Here is a 21,644-nt window from a genome sequence, read left to right as displayed (position 1 = left end):
TCAGCGGTGAGTGCAGATCAATCACATCACACACTGGGTGCCTCCACCAGTGAGTTCCTACCTGAGACCCAGGGGCCGGGATTAAGTTACCGAGCGCGCCGGCCGGGAGAGCATCGCAAACAGGAGCGCACAGAAGCCAAAGCGAGAAGCAAAGGGCTCAGTGGCTCCCAAACCTCGCTGAGGCGCAGGACCCACTGGTCTGTGCTTCCCTTAGCTTTCAGTCGGGTGATGTGCAAGCAGGCTGCAGGCGGCCCCACCCCGCCTGCCCGCGGTGACTGGGTGCCTGCCGGCGGCGGGTAGGTCTGGAACACCTGGCCCAGGCCTCCCAGGCGGGTCCCTGCGAGGGCGCAGTGCCATCTGGTGGCGGATCGGGGAAAAGCCACACATTGGTCTCTGCCTGGGCACTAGGCGAGCTTCAGGAAGTTTCCAGGAGGCAGTTCTGAAATGGAGGCCCAGAGGCCCCACGCAAACCTCTGACCGACGCTCTGGGCGTGGACTGCAAGCCACAGAACCGCAGGTCCGGCCGTCCTGTTCTGGGCAACATTAACCGTCCTGCCTCCCGCCTGGCCCAGGCGGCTGCTCTGGCGCCAGCACCAGGCACCCCAGGGCGGAACCCAGGGGCCTGGGGAGAGGCGGGGACCACGGGCCTTCCCCTGGACACTGCCCTGAAGGGCCTTCCCTCGGGAGACGCCACAGCTCAAAACAGCCGGCGAGCAGAAGTCCCAGGGTGTACGCTGCCGTGGGAGGAAGGAAGCATCTGAGAGCCACTGGGGGTGGGGGTGGGGGTGGGACACCTGCTCAGCGCCAGGGAGGTGGGGAGAGAGAGGGTGAGCACCCCAGACAGGCTCCGTGTGCTCAGCTCCCAGGACACGCACCCAGGTGCACGCAGCCTCCTTTGCACGACTGCCCATGACCTGCCTCACCGTCGGTTCTCTCCCCTCCTCCCCCCCAGATGACACCCTCAGTGAAGGAGGCCCAGGCAACTGGGCCTGTGTGGCCAGGCTCCCGGGTCCAGGAAAGGAGGCTGAGTCCGCAGGAGCCGCTCCTCATCGGGGACAAGAGGGAACCCCAAGATGGACGCTCCCGTGCCAGGCGTTGGGGCAGCAGGATGGGGCTGGCCCTGCGGTCGGGAGCCGCAGCCAGCCCCCCGTCGCTGACCATGAACTTTCCAGCGGCCAACACAGCCGCCTCCTGGTCTCTCACGAGGGTCAGCACTTGGTCTAGTGTTCGTCCTCGCTGGGCTGCGCCCCCCAATCAGCCCACGTCTGAGTGACGGGGACCCGTGACAGGGACCGTGTTTGGGAACGTGAACGCATCCGGATGGAGGAGGGTGGGTCCGGTGGGGCCCTGGCCGATGACTGGCGTCCCTGTAGGAGGAGGGCCATGTGGCACAAACAGAACAAGGCCAGGTGACGACGGGCAGAGACTTGAGGTGAAGCATCCTCCAGCCAAGGAATCCCCCGATTTCTGGCCCCAGCAGAAGCTGGGAGAGGCAAAGAGGACCTATTTATGGCCCCCAGATGTGCAGTGCACATCTGTGGGGATGTCAGGACGGCTCAGGGACGCACACAGTGAGTTCTTAGCTGGCGTTGTGCTCCTAGTCCAGGCGTGTTCCAGTCCCACAGGCTGCTTTCGGTTGTCAGTGTGTGACCAGAGCTGCTGGGTGCCTACGAGCCTGCAGGTGAATCAGGGCAAGTGGCAGGGCGTGTGGGGAAGCGATTCTATTGGGGGGACCCCATGGCACGGAGACTCGGACACTCTGGAGTCAGAGCTATCTGCCCAGCGGGGTCCTCGTGGCCCTGGAGTGGCCTCCTCAGGCCTGGTTCCTGGAGGGCGCCTGCGGGGAGCCTGAGCTGCGCCCGGCAGGCCCACTGTGAGGAGAGCAGGTGCATGGCGGCTCCTGAGTGCCAGTGGGGACACCGCTGGGGCCTTAGGATGCCCAGGCTGCCGGGCCTGCGGGCTCAGGCCGGGACCAAGCACACTAACAAGTTGGCCCTGGGCCTGGGGGATAGCGAGGCGGTGCGTGGCCGCGCTTCGGGGAGTTCAGGGGAGCACAGTGGCTGCTTGCCTGGCAGGGACGCCCGGGGTGGTGGTGGCTAGGGCTGCGGGGAGGGAGCCCAGCTGTGACCTGCAGCCTTTCCCTCTCACCAGCCCCGGGGGATTCAGTTGACAGTTGCTGGGTCTGAGCTCCTCCCTCCCAAGTGCTCATGGTCAGACACTAACTCGCTGATGAAAGAGCGAGCGCATCTGAGCTGGTTCAGGGCAGCGGTCAGCGGTCAGCGGTCAGCACAGGGCGGTGCCAGGAACTCGCTCCCAGGTGCATCCGACGGACCCAGCGGGAAGCCATCCTCCAAGGGGCAGTGAATTCAAATCCCTCCCGACTCTCCGTGACGGTGGCCCGCAGGCCGGGCTCGGGAAGGGGCTCTGAGGGCTCATCCTCAGGGTCTTCAGTGGGAACAGCTGGACCCAGAGTCCCCACTGGTGTCCTCTGCCTGGACCTGTGGTCCTGGTGAAAGAGGCCACGACGGCCGCTCCGAGAGGGGCACAGACCCACCCTCCTGCTCACTGCAGACACCGCTGAGGCCCGAGGCTCCCGGGCCTTCCGCCTGGAGGGGCAGCTGGGTGAGCAACCCACGGGGCTGCCCCTCCCTGGAGAGCAGGTCGTGACACATGTAGGTCTCGTTAATGACGGCTCCTTGAACACTTGCCCGCCAAAGCCAGGGGCTGGGTCTTACAGGCGTAGCAGTGAGCGCGAGGCCACGGGCCATGGACGAAGCCCACTGCACTCCCAGCCGACGACTTGAATGAGAGCATTGGCGACCACTTGTCACATTGTAAACTAGCATTTTGGTTCTAGGACTGTGTCTAGGGTGTGTTCGCAGGAGCCCCTGTAGTGTCTGTGGTAGGAGGCCAGTCCTGGCACCACCCACATCTAGAAAGGAGGCTGGCAGTTTGAAGGCGCCCAGCCCTCAGGGAGAGGCGGGGGAGGAGGAGGCAGCAGAGCTCCCAGTGGGTGGGTCATCCATCCCAGGACAACGCAGACCATCTGCCAGTCCTGCCCTGTGCAGATGTCTGACACACTGTGACCTGTTTGCAGGGGAAACACTGTGACTTGTTTGCAGGGGAAACACTGTGACCTGTTTGCAGGAGGAAACACTATGACCTGTTTGCAGAGGAAACACTGTGACCTGTGTGCAGGGGAAACACTGTGACCTGTGTGCAGGGGAAACAGTGTGACCTGTTTGCAGGGGAAACAGTGTGACCTGTTTGCAGGGGAAACACTGTGTCCTGTTTGCATGGGAAACACTGTGACCTGTTTGCAGGGGAAACACTGTGACCTGTTTGCAGGGGAAACACTGTGACCTGTTTGCAGGGGAAACAGTGTGACCTGTTTGCAGGGGAAACACTGTGACCTGTTTGCATGGGAAACACTGTGACCTGTTTGCAGGGGAAACACTGTGTCCTGTTTGCATGGGAAACACTGTGACCTGTTTGCAGGGGAAACACTGTGACCTGTTTGCAGGGGAAACACTGTGACCTGTTTGCAGGGGAAACACTGTGACCTGTTTGCAGGGGAAACACTGTGACCTGCTTGCAGGGGAAACACTGTGACCTGTTTGCAGGGGAAACACTGTGACCTGTTTGCAGGGGAAACACTGTGACCTGTTTGCAGGGGAAACACTGTGACCTGTTTGCAGGGGAAACACTGTGAACTGTTTGCAGGGGAAACACTGTGACCTGTTTGCAGGAGGAAACACTGTGACCTGTTTGCAGGAGGAAACACTGTGACCTGTTTGCAGGGGAAACACTGTGACCTGTTTTGCAGGAGAAACACTGTGACCTGTTTGCAGGGGAAACAGTGTGACCTGTTTGCAGAGGAAACACTGTGACCTGTTTGCAGGAGGAAACACTGTGACCTGTTTGCAGGGGAAACAATGTGACCTGTTTGCAGGAGGAAACACTGTGACCTGTTTGCAGGGGAAACACTGTGACCTGTCTGCAGGGGAAAGAGTGTGACCTGTTTGCAGAGGAAACACTGTGACCTGTTTGCAGGGGAAACAGTGTGACCTGTTTGCAGGGGAAACACTGTGACCTGTTTGCAGGAGAAACACTGTGACCTGTTTGCAAAGGAAACACTGTGACCTGTTTGCAGGGGAAACACTGTGACCTGTTTGCAGAGGAAACACTGTGACCTGTTTGCAGGGGAAACACTGTGACCTTTTTGCAGTGGAAACACTGTGACCTTTTTGCAGGGGAAACACTCTGACCTGTATGCAGGGGAAACAGTGTGACCTGTTTGCAGGGGAAACACTGTGACCTGTTTGAAGAGGAAACACTGTGACCTGTTTGCAGGAGGAAACACTGTGACCTGCTTGCAGGAGGAAACACTGTGACCTGTATGCAGGGGAAACACTGTGACCTGTTTGCAGGGGAAACAGTGTGACCTGTTTGCAGGGGAAACAGTGTGACCTGTTTGCAGGGGTAACACTGTGACCTGTTTGCAGGGGAAACACTGTGACCTGTTTGCAGGGGAAACAGTGTGACCTGTTTGCAGGGGTAACACTGTGACCTGTTTGCAGGCGTAACACTGTGACCTGTTTGCAGGGGAAACACTGTGACCTGTTTGCAGTGGAAACACTGTGACCTGTTTGCAGGAGGAAACAGTGTGACCTGTTTGCAGGGGAAACACTGTGACCTGTTTGCAGAGGAAACACTGTGACCTGTTTGCAGGGAAAACAGTGTGACCTGTTTGCAGAGGAAACACTGTGACCTGTTTGCAGGGGAAACACTGTGACCTGTTTGCAGGGGAAACACTGTGAACTGTTTGCAGGAGGAAACACAGTGACCTGTTTGCAGGGGAAACACTGTGACCTGTTTGCAGGAGGAAACAGTGTGACCTGTTTGCAGGAGGACACACTGTGACCTGTGTGCAGGGGAAACAATGTGACCTGTTTGCAGGGGAAACACTGTGACCTGTTTGCAGGAGGAAACAGTGTGACCTGTTTGCAGGAGGAAACAGTGTGACCTGTTTGCAGGGGAAACAGAGTGACCTGTTTGCAGGAGGAACACTGTGACCTGTTTGCAGGTGAAACACTGTGACCTGTTTGTAGGGGAAACACTGTGACCTGTTTGCAGGGGAAACACTGTGACCTGTTTGAAGGAGGAAACAGTGTGACCTGTTTGCAAGGGAAACAGTGTGACCTGTTTGCAGGGGGAAACAGTGTGACCTGTTTGTAGGTGAAACACTGTGACCTGTTTGCAGGGGAAACACTGTGACCTGTTTGCAGGAGGAAACACTGTGACCTGTTTGCAGGGGAAACACTGTGACCTGTTTGCAGAGGAAACACTGTGACCTGTTTGCAGGGAAAACAGTGTGACCTGTTTGCAGAGGAAACACTGTGACCTGTTTGCAGGGGAACACTGTGACCTGTTTGCAGGGAAACACTGTGACTGTTTGCAGGAGGAAACAGTGTGACCTGTTTGCAGGGGAAACAGTGTGACCTGTCTGCAGGGGAAACAGTGTGACCTGTTTGCAGGGGAAACAGTGTGACCTGTTTGCAGGGGAAACAGTGTGACCTGTTTGCAGGGAAACACTGTGTACCTGTTTGCAGGGGGAAACACTGTGACCTGTTTGCAGGGGAAACACTGTGACCTGTTTGCAGGAGAAAACAGTGTGACCTGTTTGCAGGAGGAAACACTGTGACCTGTTTGCAGGAGGAAACACGTGACCTGTTTGCAAGGGAAACAGTGTGACCTGTTTGCAGGGGAAACAGTGTGACCTGGTGGCAGGGGAAACACTGTGACCTGTTTGCAGGGGAAACACTGTGACCTGTTTGGCAGGAGGAAACACTGTGACCTGTTTGCCGGGGAAACACTGTGACCTGTTTGCAGGGGAAACACTGTGACCTGTTTGCAGGGGAAACACTGTGACCTGTTTGCAGGGAAACAACTGTGACCTGTTTGCAGGAGAAAACAAGTGTGACCTGTTTGCAGGGGAAACACTGTGACCTGTTTGCAGGGGAAACAGTGTGACTGTTGTGCAGGGGAAAACAGTGTGCCTGGTTGCAGGGGAAACACTGTGACCTGTTTGCAGGGGAAACACTGTGACCTGTTTGCAGGGGAAACACTGTGACCTGTTTTGCAGGAGGAAACACTGTGTGACCTGTTTGCAGGAGGAAACACTGTGACCTGTTTGCAGGAGGAAAACACTGTGACCTGTTTGCAGGGGAAACACTGTGACCTGTTTGCAGGGGAAACACTGTGACCTGTTGGCAGGGAAACACTGGTGACCTGTTGCAGGGGAAACACTGTGACCTGTCTTGCAGGGAGGAACACTGTGACCTGTCTGCAGGGGAAACACTGTGACCTGTCTGCAGGGGAAACACTGTGACCTGTCTGCAGGGGAAACACTGTGACCTGTTTGCAGGGGAAACACTGTGACCTGTTTGCAGGGGAAACACTGTGACCTGTTTTGCAGGAGGAAACACTGTGACCTGTTTGCAGGAGGAAACACTGTGACCTGTTTGCAGGAGGAAACAACTGTGACCTGTTTGCAGGGGAAACACTGTGACCTGTTTGCAGGAGGAAACACTGTGACCTGTTTGCAGGAGGAAACACTGTGACCTGTTTGCAGGAGGAAACACTGTGACCTGTTTGCAGGGGAAACACTGTGACCTGTTTGCAGGGGAAACACTGTGACCTGTTTGCGGTGGAAACACTGTGACCTGTTTGCAGGGGAAACACTGTGACCTGTTTGCAGGGAAACACTGTGACCTGTTTGCAGGGAAAACACTGTGGACCTGTTTGCAGGGGAAACACTGTGACCTGTTTGCAGGGGAAACACTGTGACCTGTTGGCAGGAGGAAACACTGTGACCTGTTTGCAGGGGAAACACTGTGACCTGTTTGCAGGGAAACACTGTGACCTGTTTGCAGGGGAAACACTGTGACCTGTTTGCAGGGGAAACAGTGTGACCTGTTTGCAAGGGGAAACAGTGTGACCTGTTTGCAGGGGAAACACTGTGACCTGTTTGCAGGGGAAACACTGTGACCTGTTTGCAGGGGAAACACTGTGAACTGTTTGCAGGGAAACAGTGTGAACCTGTTTGGCAGGGGAAACAGTGTGACTGTTTGCAGGAGGAAACACTGTGACCGTTTGCAGGGAGGAAACACTGTGACCTGTTTGCAGGGGAAACACTGTGACCTGTTTGCAGGGGAAACACTGTGACCTGTTTGCAGGAGGAAACAGTGTGACCTGTTTGCAGGGAACACTGTGACCTGTTTGCAGGAGGAAACAGTGTGACCTGTTTGCAGGAGGAAACACTGTGACCTGTTTGCAGGGGAAACACTGTGACCTGTTTGCAGGGGAAACACTGTGACCTGTTTGCAGGGGAAACCTGTGACCTTTTTGCAGGGAAACACTGTGACCTGTGTTGCAGGGAAACACTGTGCCTGTTGGCAGGGGAAACACTGTGACCTGTTTGCAGGGAAACACTGTGACCTGTCTGCAGGGGAAACAGTGTGACCTGTCTGCAGGGGAAACACTGTGACCTGTTTTGCAGGGGAAACACTGTGACCTGTTTGGCAGGAGGAAACACTGTGACCTGTTTTGCAGGAGGAAACACTGTGACCTGTTTGCAGGAGGAAACGTGTGACCTGTTTGCAGGAGGAAACACTGTGACCTGTTTGGCAGGGGAAACACTGTGACCTGTTTGCAGGGGAAACACTGTGACCTGTTTGCAGGGGAAACACTGTGACCTGTCTGCAGGGGAAACAGTGTGACCTGTCTGCAGGGGAAACACTGTGACCTGTCTGCAGGGGAAACAGTGTGACCTGTCTGCAGGGGAAACACTGTGACCTGTCTGCAGGGGAAACAGTGTGACCTGTTTGCAGGGGAAACACTGTGGACCTTGCTGTCTGCAGGGGAAAACACTGTGACCTGTTTGCAGGAGGAAACACTGTGACCGTTTTGCAGGAGGAAACCTGTGACCTGTTTGCAGGAGGAAAACACTGTGACCTGTTTTGCAGGGAAACACTGTGACCTTGTTTGCAGGGGAAACACTGTGACCTGTTTGCAGGAGGAAACACTGTGACCTGTTTGCAGGAGGAAACACTGATGACCTGTTTGAGTGAAACACTGTGACCTGTTTGCAGGGGAAACACTGTGACCTGTTTGCCGGAGGAAAAACACTGTGACCTGTTTGCAGGAGGAAACACTGTGACCTGTTATTGCAGGGACACTGTGGACCTGTTTGCAGGGAAACACTGTGACCTGTTTGCAGGAGGAAACACTGTGACCTGTTTGCAGGAGGACACACTGTGACCTGTTTGCAGGAGGAAACACTGTGACCTGTTGGCAGGAGGAAAACACTGTGACCTGTTTGCAGGGGAAACACTGTGACCTGTTTGCAGGGAAACACTGTGACCTGTTTGCGAGGGAAACAGTGTGACCTGTTGCAGGGAAACAGTGTGACTGTAGGGAAAACAGTGTGACCTGTCTGCAGGGGAAACAGTGTGACCTGTTTGCAGGGGAAACAGTGTGAGCTGTTTGCAGGGGAAACAGTGTGACCTGTCTGCAGGGGAAACACTGTGACCTGTTGCAGGGGAAACACTGTGACCTGTTTGCAGGAGGAAACACTGTGACCTGTTTGCAGGAGAAAACACTGTGACCTGTTTGCAGGAGGAAACACTGTGACCTGTTTGCAGGGGAAACACTGTGACCTGTTTGCAGGGGAAAGAGTGTGACCTGTTTGCAGGAGGAAACAGTGTGACCTGTTTGCAGGGGAAACACTGTGACCTGTTTGCAGGAGGAAACAGTGTGACCTGTTGCAGGAGGAAACACTGTTGACCTGTTTGCAGGGGAAACACTGTGACCTGTTTGCAGGGGAAACACTGTGACCTGTTTGCAGGGGAAACACTGTGACCTGTTTGCAGGGAAACACTGTGACCTGTTTGCAGGGGAACACTGTGACCTGTTTGCAGGGAAACACTGTGACCTGTCCTGCAGGGGAAACAGTGTGACCTGTCTGCAGGGAAACACTGTGACCTGTTTGAGGGGAAACACTGTGACCTGTTTGCAGGAGGAAACCTGTGACCTGTTTTGCAGGAGGAAACACTGTGACCTGTTTGCAGGAGGAAACACGTGTGACCTGTTTGCAGGAGGAAACACTGTGACCTGTTTTGCAGGGGAAACACTGTGACCTGTTTGCAGGGGAAACACTGTGACCTGTTTGCAGGGGAAACACTGTGACCTGTCTGCAGGGGAAACAGTGTGACCTGTCTGCAGGGGAAACAGTGTGACCTGTCTGCAGGGGAAACAGTGTGACCTGTCTGCAGGGGAAACACTGTGACCTGTCTGCAGGGGAAACAGTGTGACCTGTTTGCAGGGGAAACACTGTGACCTGTCTGCAGGGGAAACACTGTGACCTGTTTGCAGGAGGAAACACTGTGACCTGTTTGCAGGAGGAAACACTGTGACCTGTTTGCAGGAGGAAACACTGTGACCTGTTTGCAGGGAAACACTGTGACCTGTTTGCAGGGGAAACACTGTGACCTGTTTGCAGGAGGAAACACTGTGACCTGTTTGCAGGAGGAAACACTGTGACCTGTTTGCAGGGAAACACTGTGACCTGTTTGCAGGGAAACACTGTGACCTGTTTGCAGGAGGAAACACTGTGACCTGTTTGCAGGAGGAAACACTGTGACCTGTTTGCAGGGAAACACTGTGACCTGTTTGCAGGGAAACACTGTGACCTGTTTGCAGGAGGAAACACTGTGACCTGTTTGCAGGAGGAAACACTGTGACCTGTTTGCAGGAGGAAACACTGTGACCTGTTTGCAGGGGAAACACTGTGACCTGTTTGCAGGGAAACACTGTGACCTGTTTGCAGGAGGAAACAGTGTGACCTGTTTGCAAGGGAAACAGTGTGACCTGTTTGTAGGGGAAACACTGTGACCTGTTTGCAAGGGAAACAGTGTGACCTGTTTGCAGGGGAAACAGTGTGACCTGTTTGCAGGGGAAACACTGTGACCTGTTTGCAGGAGAAACACTGTGACCTGTTTGCAGGAGAAACACTGTGACCTGTTTGCAGGGGAAACACTGTGACCTGTTTGCAGGGGAAAGAGTGTGACCTGTTTGCAGGGGAAGAGTGTGACCTGTTTGCAGGGGAAACAGTGTGACCTGTTTGCAGGGGAAACACTGTGACCTGTTTGCAGGAGGAAACACTGTGACCTGTTTGCAGGGGAAACACTGTGACCTGTTTGCAGGGGAAACACTGTGACCTGTTTGCAGGGGAAATACTGTGACCTGTTTGCAGGGGAAACACTGTGACCTGTTTGCAGGGAAACACTGTGACCTGTTTGCAGGGAAACACTGTGACCTGTTTGCAGGAGGAAACAGTGTGACCTGTTTGCAGGAGGAAACACTGTGACCTGTTTGCAGGGGAAACACTGTGACCTGTTTGCAGGGGAAACACTGTGACCTGTCTGCAGGGGAAACACTGTGACCTGTCTGCAGGGGAAACACTGTGACCTGTCTGCAGGGGAAACAGTGTGACCTGTCTGCAGGGGAAACACTGTGACCTGTCTGCAGGGGAAACAGTGTGACCTGTCTGCAGGGGAAACAGTGTGACCTGTTTGCAGGGGAAACAGTGTGACCTGTTTGCAGGGGAAACACTGTGACCTGTTTGCAGGGGAAACACTGTGACCTGTTTGCAGGGGAAAGAGTGTGACCTGTTTGCAGGAGGAAACAGTGTGACCTGTTTGCAGGGGAAACACTGTGACCTGTTTGCAGGAGGAAACAGTGTGACCTGTTTGCAGGAGGAAACACTGTGACCTGTTTGCAGGGGAAACACTGTGACCTGTGTGCAGGGGAAACACTGTGACCTGTTTGCAGGGGAAACAGTGTGACCTGTTTGCAGGGAAACACTGTGACCTGTTTGCAGGGAAACACTGTGACCTGTTTGCAGGGGAAACACTGTGACCTGTTTGCAGGGAAACACTGTGACCTGTCTGCAGGGGAAACAGTGTGACCTGTCTGCAGGGGAAACACTGTGACCTGTTTGCAGGGGAAACACTGTGACCTGTTTGCAGGAGGAAACACTGTGACCTGTTTGCAGGAGGAAACACTGTGACCTGTTTGCAGGAGGAAACAGTGTGACCTGTTTGCAGGAGGAAACACTGTGACCTGTTTGCAGGGGAAACACTGTGACCTGTTTGCAGGGGAAACACTGTGACCTGTTTGCAGGGAAACACTGTGACCTGTCTGCAGGGGAAACAGTGTGACCTGTCTGCAGGGGAAACACTGTGACCTGTTTGCAGGGGAAACAGTGTGACCTGTCTGCAGGGGAAACACTGTGACCTGTCTGCAGGGGAAACAGTGTGACCTGTTTGCAGGGGAAACACTGTGACCTGTCTGCAGGGGAAACACTGTGACCTGTTTGCAGGAGGAAACACTGTGACCTGTTTGCAGGAGAAAACACTGTGACCTGTTTGCAGGAGGAAACACTGTGACCTGTTTGCAGGGAAACACTGTGACCTGTTTGCAGGGGAAACACTGTGACCTGTTTGCAGGAGGAAACACTGTGACCTGTTTGCAGGAGGAAACACTGTGACCTGTTTGCAGGGAAACACTGTGACCTGTTTGCAGGGAAACACTGTGACCTGTTTGCAGGAGGAAACACTGTGACCTGTTTGCAGGAGGAAACACTGTGACCTGTTTGCAGGGAAACAGTGTGACCTGTTTGCAGGGAAACACTGTGACCTGTTTGCAGGAGGAAACACTGTGACCTGTTTGCAGGAGGAAACACTGTGACCTGTTTGCAGGAGGAAACACTGTGACCTGTTTGCAGGGGAAACACTGTGACCTGTTTGCAGGGAAACACTGTGACCTGTTTGCAGGAGGAAACAGTGTGACCTGTTTGCAAGGGAAACAGTGTGACCTGTTTGCAGGGGAAACAGTGTGACCTGTCTGCAGGGGAAACAGTGTGACCTGTTTGCAGGGGAAACAGTGTGAGCTGTTTGCAGGGGAAACAGTGTGACCTGTCTGCAGGGGAAACACTGTGACCTGTTTGCAGGGGAAACACTGTGACCTGTTTGCAGGAGGAAACACTGTGACCTGTTTGCAGGAGAAAACACTGTGACCTGTTTGCAGGAGGAAACACTGTGACCTGTTTGCAGGGGAAACACTGTGACCTGTTTGCAGGGGAAAGAGTGTGACCTGTTTGCAGGAGGAAACAGTGTGACCTGTTTGCAGGGGAAACACTGTGACCTGTTTGCAGGAGGAAACAGTGTGACCTGTTTGCAGGAGGAAAAACTGTGACCTGTTTGCAGGAGGAAACACTGTGACCTGTTTGCAGGAGGAAACAGTGTGACCTGTTTGCAGGAGGAAACACTGTGACCTGTTTGCAGGGGAAACACTGTGACCTGTTTGCAGGGGAAACACTGTGACCTGTTTGCAGGGGAAACACTGTGACCTGTCTGCAGGGGAAACAGTGTGACCTGTTTGCAGGGGAAACACTGTGACCTGTCTGCAGGGGAAACAGTGTGACCTGTCTGCAGGGGAAACACTGTGACCTGTCTGCAGGGGAAACAGTGTGACCTGTTTGCAGGGGAAACACTGTGACCTGTCTGCAGGGGAAACACTGTGACCTGTTTTGATGAGGAAACACTGTGACCTGTTTGCAGGAGGAAACACTGTGACCTGTTTGCAGGAGGAAACACTGGACCTGTTTGCAGGGGAAACACTGTGACCTGTTTGCAGGGGAAACACTGTGACCTGTTTGCAGGGGAAATACTGTGACCTGTTTGCAGGGGAAACACTGTGACCTGTTTTGCAGGGAAACACTGTGACCTGTTTGCAGGGAAACACTGTGACCTGTTTGCAGGAGGAAACAGTGTGACCTGTTTGCAGGAGGAAACACTGTGACCTGTTTGCAGGGGAAACACTGTGACCTGTTTGCAGGGGAAACACTGTGACCTGTTTGCATGGGAAACACTGTGACCTGTCTGCAGGGGAAACACTGTGACCTGTCTGCAGGGGAAACAGTGTGACCTGTCTGCAGGGGAAACACTGTGACCTGTCTGCAGGGGAAACAGTGTGACCTGTATGCAGGGGAAACAGTGTGACCTGTTTGCAGGGGAAACAGTGTGACCTGTCTGCAGGGGAAACACTGTGACCTGTTTGCAGGAGGAAACACTGTGACCTGTTTGCAGGAGGAACACTGTGACCTGTTTGCAGGGAAACACTGTGACCTGTTTGCAGGGGAAACACTGTGACCTGTTTGCAGGAGGAAACACTGTGACCTGTTTGCAGGAGGAAAACACTGTGACCTGTTTGCAGGAGGAAACACTGTGACCTGTTTGCAGGGAAACACTGTGACCTGTTTGCAGGGAAACACTGTGACCTGTTTGCCGGGAAACACTGTGACCTGTTTGCAGGAGGAAACACTGTGACCTGTTTGCAGGAGGAAACACTGTCACCTGTTTGCAGGGAAACACTGTGACCTGTTTGCAGGAGGAAACAGTGTGACCTGTTTGCAAGGGAAACAGTGTGACCTGTTTGCAGGGGGAAACAGTGTGACCTGTTTGTAGGGGAAACACTGTGACCTGTTTGCAAGGGAAACAGTGTGACCTGTTTGCAGGGGGAAACAGTGTGACCTGTTTGCAGGGGAAACACTGTGACCTGTTTGCAGAGGAAACACTGTGACCTGTTTGCAGGGGAAACAGTGTGACCTGTTTGCAGAGGGAACACTGTGACCTGTTTGCCGGGGGAAACACTGTGACCTGTTTGCAGAGGAAACACTGTGACCTGTTTGCAGGAGGAAACAGTGTGACCTGTTTGCAGGAGGAGGGAAGGGTGGGCGGGGCTATGATGGGAGGTGTGTGCACCTGGAGGCTGTAGGTCCAAGGCAGCCTCTGCCCCAGGGCACTTTCTGGGAGGAGACTGGCTGCCTGCATCAGAGGTGAGCTGCGCCTGGACAGGAGCAGAGACGAGGTCAGGGAGCAGAAGTCTCCTCCTGCCCTTGGGCCCATGTACCCCGTTGGTACCATTTCAAGTTTCTATCTGAGTAGTTGAGAATTCCTGTCTTAATTTTTAAAAATCTTAAAGAACATGAAGCTCATTGCTGTAGATCCCTGAGCACAGCCCTGCCTGTGGCTGCACTCAGCTCCGTGCACTCCGTGCTGGGTGTGGCTCTGCAGGTGGCGCCTGGCTGCACGGTGCCCATGTGTGCACCCAGGATGACAGAGCAGGGAAGGGAACAGCCTGGACCCCCCCCCCCCCCAGCATGGTGTCTGCAGGGCCAGCAGGATCCTCAGTTCCTCCTCACAACCTCCCAGCCTGGTTCCTGTGAAGCCAGGACATAAAGCCAGGGATGCACTGACCTCTGGCCTCCTGCAATGAGCCCACTTGGCCACTTGATTCAACAGAACAGGCCTCTTCGTCCAAGGCCATCTGACTGCATATAGTTCCTCTTGCACGAAGCAAATAAAAACGAAGGGTCGACGGCTCTTCTAGAAACTTCCTGCTCTATCTTTGGTTCAGGCATTCAAGGCGAGGCTCTGTGCCCAAGAGCAGCCTTGATCCCCGGGGGCCCATGAGTAACTGCGTCTGCAGAGACTCGTGTTTCTTACTGCGGCCCCTGGCCCGAGCCCTGGACACCGCTCCCCAGCGTGGCTGTGCTGGAACGCTGGCGCTTTTCCAGGAGCCTGTCTCCTTCCTTCCCACCTCGGGGTCCTCAGCACAGGGGGGAACTGAGGCGCTATGTGCTCTTATACCTGTCGTGCTGAGCCCTCTGCAACCGCCAGGAAGGCCCGGCCGGGGCACTCACCTGCGGTGTGTGAGGAAGCTGCCGCTGACATGCCCGGAGCCATCGCAGCCGGGCGTGGGACAGGACATGCCCTCCGTCTTGACTGACTTCCAGGAGAACTGGGAGCCATTGAGGTACCCGTCCTTTTGCCTCTTGGCCGCCAGGGGGCAGCCCGAGGCACTGCGGTGGGAGGCGTACTTCCCGGTGATGTGGCCCTGGCCGTCGCAACCGGGAACGGGGCACCTGAGAGCAGACAGAGGAGACACGCGTTCCTGCCTGGCCGCACACAGCTGGTGGCTCTGCAGCAACTCAGAATCACCTGACTCCACTCGTCTCTCAGGCCAGACACAGATGGGAAACGGGAGTGGACGACCCCACCTCGCGGGGTGAGGGCGCGTTTCACCCTCGCGGACACCCGCCCAGGGCCCGCGTCTGCCCATGAGACTCCACCGTTGGGCAGAACCACGGCTTTGATGGAGGAAATATGTCAAGTCAGTGGGAAGCTGCAGGGTGTTTTTCAAAATGGCTATTTCATAGACTCGTGTTCTCTCAGGAGCTGGGGCACGTCTGTTTGTCTGGCCATGTTCTCCGGAAGCGGGAGAGAGGGTTTAACTGAGGCCCTTGGGACAGGGTAAGCACAGAGCACGCCACGCGGACATCTGGGGAATCCGTGGAAAGCGATGGGCTGGTGTGACAGCTCCGAGCGGCCATGGTGCTTCTGGAACTTCTCACAAGGCGACAGCAAAGGGCCGCGCACACAGCCAGGCTGCAGACACCTGGGGCGAGCTCACGGCTCCTCACAGGCCCCAGGCTGTGGGTTTGGCCTGCATTTTTTCTTAAAACAGTAAAGTTTTAATGCTATATAATTTGCATTGCCTATTTATTTTGATACATTTTAATAATTTTTATTTTAATTAATTTTTAATAACAATTTTTGCAAAGACACTGAGGTTAAAATCTCACAGAGACAGTACCAGGTTTATCATATGGATTTTTGAGACCCAGGCTCACTGGGCGCCGGTTCTGGGCAAAGGCCTGGGTGAGTGGGAGGGCGGACGCTCTCTCCGGCCCCACATGCCAGGAGCCTCGGTCCTGCTGAGAGTGGATGTAGCTACATGATTCCACGAGCCAGATGCCAGCACAGTGCTCACCCTGATCCTGCGTTCAATACCTTCCTCTACTTCCATGAACCTGCCTTTCCCGCGAACAGACTGTGTTTTGCCCCAGGGAAGAGGGACGCTTTGCAGCTTAGTTACTCAGAACATCAAACTGATGGGTATTCACCTGTCACATCAACTACAGCTTAGACATCCGATTTGGTTTGGGTTTAAATGATCTGACCTTGCAGGTGATTGACATCCCAAAGCGTGTCCTCCCCCCGACTCTCACCTGCTCCCCACACGTGCCCTGTGGCCCCGCCCCTCCCGCAGCACACCTGATGGGCTCCTGGTCTTCCTTGTCCTCCTTGCTCTGCGCTATCCGGATGCCGCTCTTCTTGGCTCGCGGGCACCCTGAAAGGCTGAGGAGAAGCACGAAGTCAGCATGCCCCCCCTCCAGCCTCGGCTCCTTGACTGCATTCTCTCCAGAGCCCCGCTTCCCGCACGAAAACAAAATCTGGGTCCTCCGGGCGCAGCCCCTCTGTGCTCTCCAAGCCTCCCTCCTGCAGGGGTGGCGGCCGGCACTGCCCTCACTGAATGGCACCGGCCCTGAATGCAGCGCGGGGCCTGTTCTCACGGGCGGGCGGCATTTTAGCGCTCAGGCGGTGGCTCTGTCCAGATGACTCGCTTCTTGCTGATTTCCATGCTGATGGAAACTAGAGAACTTTCCTACCACCAACTGAGCGCCGGAACCCCCAGAAAAGCAAAACTAAGCATTGATCAACATTTAAAGACTCCTGTATTTTTGCTTAAAACGTGGAAATGAAAACCCGCTGCTCACTGCCCACCCAGCATGGAGCGCCCTGCAGAACCAGCAGCTGGAGACCATCTGCTCAGTGGGCAGTGGCTCGGAGAGGACGCTGGGAGGGGCGCCCAGGACAGGCCCTTCTCTCCCGCGCGTCTCAGCTTCCTCGCCTGCACCCCAGAGCAAGCAGGCCCCGTGTCAGCTGGAGCAAAAGGAGTCGAGGCGGCCCTCCAGGTGTGGGCAGAGACAGTGCCCAGGGGCCTCAGGCCTTCTCCCCGTGTGGGTCTGTGTGTGTGATTCCTTCTTTAGGGCCCAAAGTTAAACCCAGCAAAGTCACTCTGGTTTGAGTGAGGTGGGAATTCATGCCTCCGCACCTCAGCCACGGGGGCCGCGGGAGCCGAGGGAGCTGTGGGCGCTGTGTGCTGGGAGGGGCAGCCCTGCTTCTGGGCAGCCGTGGGCTCCAGTGCCCCGCAGGCTCCCGAGGGGCAGCTCTCCGATGGGGCTGCCGGTCCTTCCCGAACACGTGATTCTCTTTCGTCAGGGCGTCCACATGGACGTGAAGGGGACTCTGCCGCTCACCCCTCTCCCTCCTCTGCGGACCTGCAGGGCCCACAGGGGACCCTCGAGCAGGGACTTGAGCAGAATTAACCCGTCCTGTTAGGGGGCTTCTGTCCCCCCGGGACTGAGGCCGAGGCCCTTCCTGCCTCCCGTCCAGCTGCCCCAGAGCCTCCCGCAGGCGTGCCCGCCCCTCACTGGCCGGCACCGGCTCTGTCCTCTGGCTGTTGCCCTTCACTCCGATGTGTGCTGTGGGAGGCTGGCCTAGCGCCGTGGGAGCGGACATTTCAGTCCGTCGCTCACCCACCTTCTCTGTGCGGAAAGCCCGCCCGGCCTCCCAGACTTGGCCTACGTGTCCTGGAGGCCGAGCTCCCCACCACGTGTTTAGCAGGACTCACACCCCGTTTCCCTGCAGCTCCCCCATGTGCTTGTACCCGCGGCACCACCACCTGTCCCTCCTGGTCCTCAGAGCGCGTTGATTCGGGTGTTGCTGCTGCAGCAACTCGTCTGCTTGACTTTGTACATTTAACTGGAGTTTTAGGTCTAGTTTTACTGCATTTGCTCTAAACCAATGACCCGACACTGGCTACGCTTTCTGGAGGTGACCCTGAGGTTCTCCGTTAAGACGCCTGGTGAACCAGCTCAGCTCAAGGAGGCTGGTCCTGACGCTGGGCCGTGGCGGGGGCCGCAGCACTGGTGATGTCGGGGGAATCTCCGGCTGTCACAGCAGCACCTGCTCAGCACCTGCAGTGGCTCCCACAGCAATGAATTCTCCAGCCCATGACGTGGGCAGCGCCAGGCGGACCCCAGGAGCCCGGGGGTGGCAGTAGGACCTGGCGAGGAAACAAGCTGTGCCGGCCAGCGAGCATCCCCCCCCCCCGGTGGGGTCACTGGGTGGCTGCAGGGCTTGACCTCTGACCCGCCGACCAGCCCCACGGCTCTGTGCAAACGACCTTCCTCTGGAGGGCGGTGGGCGGTGTGGCCGGCGGACGTGCCTCTGGTGTCCTGACTCTCTGTTTGCGGGGGGTGGGGGTGGGGTGGGGGGGCACTCAAGCAGAAGGCTAGGCTCGGCTCGGCTGCCGGACAGCCCCGTCCTGCTGAACTGTGGCGAGTGGCTGCCGGCAGCGCCCACTGCTGTCCATTGTTTAGTTGCGGCCCTGCTGTCCTTCACCCGACGGCCTCCATTCAGAAAGACCTGGTCCTTCTGGCGCTGGCTTGTTCCCCTGAACACGGTAGGAGGTTCTCGCACCCACCACAGGGCCGAGGCCCACCCTGTGCCGACATCGCACCAAAGCCTCTTTCATCCGCTCCCAGCACAGGCCCGGCCTAGTGGGCGCTCACAGGCTGTGGACCGAGTGTCGCTCGCCCCGATGGCGGCTGCTCCCCGGGATGGCCGCTCTGAGCCACGTGTGGACGCTGCCTCCTCCTGGGAGTGGCTGCACGTGACGCGTGAGCTTCAGCAGTTCTGTGGGGTTGGCTCTGCGGCTGGGCTGGCAGGACTGTGCAGCCTGGGGCTCCAATCTGACTTGTGAGGGTGTCAGAGCCTGCCCCACGGGGACTGTCCTCTGGGGCCTTAGGTCTTCCTGGATCTTCTCTCTCAGTTAAGGACACGCGCTACCGCTGCCTGTAGAGCTGTTGTGGGTGGAGCCAGCTGCAGAGAGAACTCTGCCAGGGGCTGGGCTGCCCCAGGGGAGCTCGCTCTCTGAGTGAGCCCGCAGGGCACGGCTGCTCTGTGTGACCATATACCAGTGGGGTCAGTGGGTGCCAGGGCCGGCAGCAGGGTCCCGGCAGGAGGGTGACAAGAAAGGACGGTTTCAAGGGGAGCACAGTGCCCCACGTACCTTCGATGGGAAGCGTAGTTGCCGGTAATGTGCCCAGAGCCGTCGCAGCCAGGGGTGGGGCACCTATGATTAAACACACAAACAGGGCAATTTACTTGAAAGGAATGAAATCCCCTGGACAATAACTTTCTTATTTCTCCAGAAAGCGAGCTCCCTTAAGCGCACGCTCCCACGTGAGGAGGGCATGCGGCGCGGCTCCGGCTGCGTGGACACCAGCCTGGGCCGCCTCTTCCTTCCACCCCAGCGACACTCTCCAGGGGCCCTGGTGCCCAGCCCCTGCCTGGGACGCAGGCCTGGAGCGTGGCCCTTGGCTGCTGCAGCCTGTCCCCTGTCTCCAGGACCCGGCTGCCCCCTCCCTGGAGCCGCTGCAGGTGGGCACCACAGGCCTGGCAGCACCCCAGCACACACGTGAAGCAAGGCTCTCCCTCAGACATGTGTGCCCAGGGGTCTAAACTGCCAGGCCCAGGACACAATGCTCCACGCTCCTAACTGGTCAGCCGATGCCAGGGCGGCAGCAACCGGCCCTGGCCCTGGGGTGAGCTCCACCTATCGGCCCACTGGGCAGGCAGATCTACCTGAACGTCCTTGTTACTATTAGCTGACCGTGGAGCAGCCGGGCCAAGGCAGCTAAGACGCTTCGATCGGCTCCGGCACCTACTGCCTCTGCCTCACCTCCGAGCCAGGCCGTCCACTCTTCTCTCCCACACTGCCTTGCACTATGGGGGAGAGCGCTGATAACGTTTTAGCGATTCTCCTCCAAATCACTTCCTAAGTACGCCCTCTCAAGAATAACCAGACAGTTCTGCAAAGACAGTTTCCCTTTAAGCCATTTCAGTTGCATTTGTTCCTCCAGAAATGTAAAAACTGAGGACACAAATCACAGATTTTAAATCCTGAACAGATGCCCACTGCTTCTAAGGCAGCGGTTCTCAACCTTCCGGCCCTTTAAATGCAGTTCCTCATGTGGTGACCCAACCATAAAACTATGTTCATTGCTACTTCATGACTGTCATGTTGCTACTGTGATGAACCGTAATATAAATATCTGACATGCAGGATGGTTTTAGGCGACCCCTGTGAAAGGGTCGTTCAACCGCCAAAGGGGTCGCGGCCCACAGGTTGAGAACTGCTGTTCTAAGGGATCAGGTGTGCCTCCCACTCAGGGTGCCTCCCTGGACACGGGTGCTGGGACCAGTGCATGACCTGCTCACAGACGGACATCCTCGCAGCCAGACGAGCGTGGGGAGTGGAGGGGAGATACGTGAGCCTGGACTGCATTCAATGCCGGGAATGCCATCTTTTGCCAGTTGGATGTATCAACAATATTTGGTATTAGAAGCTGTCAACTTCTCCTTTAGCCCCAAGAGAGGAAACAAGTCTAGGTCTGAGGGTGTAGAAATTGGTAGCTGCCATATTGTCCTGAAGGTTCAAGCTTAAGCTATAGCGTGTGCTGTCGCAGAATTAAAGAGTGACAGCGTGAGGGGCGTAGAGAAGTTGCTGGTGGGCACGGGGGTGGGGGGTGGGGGGGTTGGGACCTTTAAAGTAGGAGAGTGAGAAGCAATGAGAGGTTAAAGCAGAATCAGGATCGAAACAGCGGAGATCTGATTGCCGACTCGACTGCTGTCCAGGTGGCAGCTGTTTCTGTCTGGTCACAAGACTGTTCTGTCAAGGCCAAGTGGTCACTGCCTGAGTGATGGCTGGACGCTGTGCTGTCCAGTGGCGCCTCCTGGACGGCGAGCCCAGAGCCCCGGGAGGGACACTGCAGCTCGAGGCTGTCCAACGGGAGCTGGTCCTCAGGAGTCTCCAGGGGAAACGCACAGGGAGCAGGGATCTTCCCACTGGCAATAACACACACTTGGCCTTGCTTTTTGCTTTAAAAAAAATCCTAAATTTTTCCTAACTTAAGAACTTAGTGAAAACTTATTTAAAATTTATTCATTTTCACACGAGTCGACATTGTTTCATATGCTGTTCTCTATGCGGCAGGAGAGTGACATTATTCTGTTCAAGTTTAAACTGAGGCATTACAACCAAAATCCTACACATGGAAGTCAGGTTTGACTAATTATAAAAAGGGTTTCAGAGTCATTTCTATGTGATTAAGCCATTTACAAATGCATCGTGTGATTTAACAAAGAGGCATTTAAAATGCCTTTATCACCATAAAAACAAAACACCGATTTGGCTCATTTTTGGAGCTTTCATTCCTAGAAAGAGGCCTTGCTTTCTGAAAAGGTCTGTTTCTATCTCCAGGGTCTCCAGTTCGGCAGCTGGCCTGCCCCCTGCTGGCTGTGGGGCTGCGGGAGGTTGGGGGGCGGAAGGAGGGGGGGAGGAGGGAGAAGGAGTGGGGGGGGGGGGGTTCAAGACTGTAAGGCTTTTGAAACTCAGAGCTACCTGTGAATTTCCTAGCTAAGAAACCTCAACATTCAAAATTCTGTTTTCTTCCCTCGGTGAATGAGGAAGTGACTGTCCATCTGACAAAAGGGGTGTTGGGTGCTCAGGCGCCCAGGGCCCCCGGTAACGGCTACAAAAGCCATGAG

The 21,644-nt window shown here is 55.8% G+C and overlaps 1 protein-coding gene across 9 annotated transcripts in view; it reads right to left on the bottom strand.

Annotated features, from left to right (window-relative positions):
• The window catches only part of MYT1L (myelin transcription factor 1 like), a 301,658-nt gene that overhangs the window by 8,390 nt on the left and 271,624 nt on the right, over nt 1–21,644 (bottom strand). For all 9 annotated transcript variants that reach the window (XM_036335449.1, XM_036335455.1, XM_036335454.1 and 6 more), the window contains 3 exons: nt 19,105–19,167; nt 16,242–16,325; nt 14,828–15,049 (listed from right to left, as the gene is read on the bottom strand). In XM_036335449.1, the coding sequence (XP_036191342.1) occupies nt 14,828–15,049; nt 16,242–16,325; nt 19,105–19,167 (369 nt within the window). The remainder of the gene's footprint in view (nt 1–14,827; nt 15,050–16,241; nt 16,326–19,104; nt 19,168–21,644) is intronic.

This window comes from Myotis myotis, unplaced genomic scaffold (assembly GCF_014108235.1).
Source record: "Myotis myotis isolate mMyoMyo1 unplaced genomic scaffold, mMyoMyo1.p scaffold_m19_p_14, whole genome shotgun sequence".
Taxonomy (NCBI): Eukaryota; Metazoa; Chordata; class Mammalia; order Chiroptera; family Vespertilionidae; genus Myotis; species Myotis myotis.
This window is presented reverse-complemented; position numbering and strand designations above follow the sequence as displayed.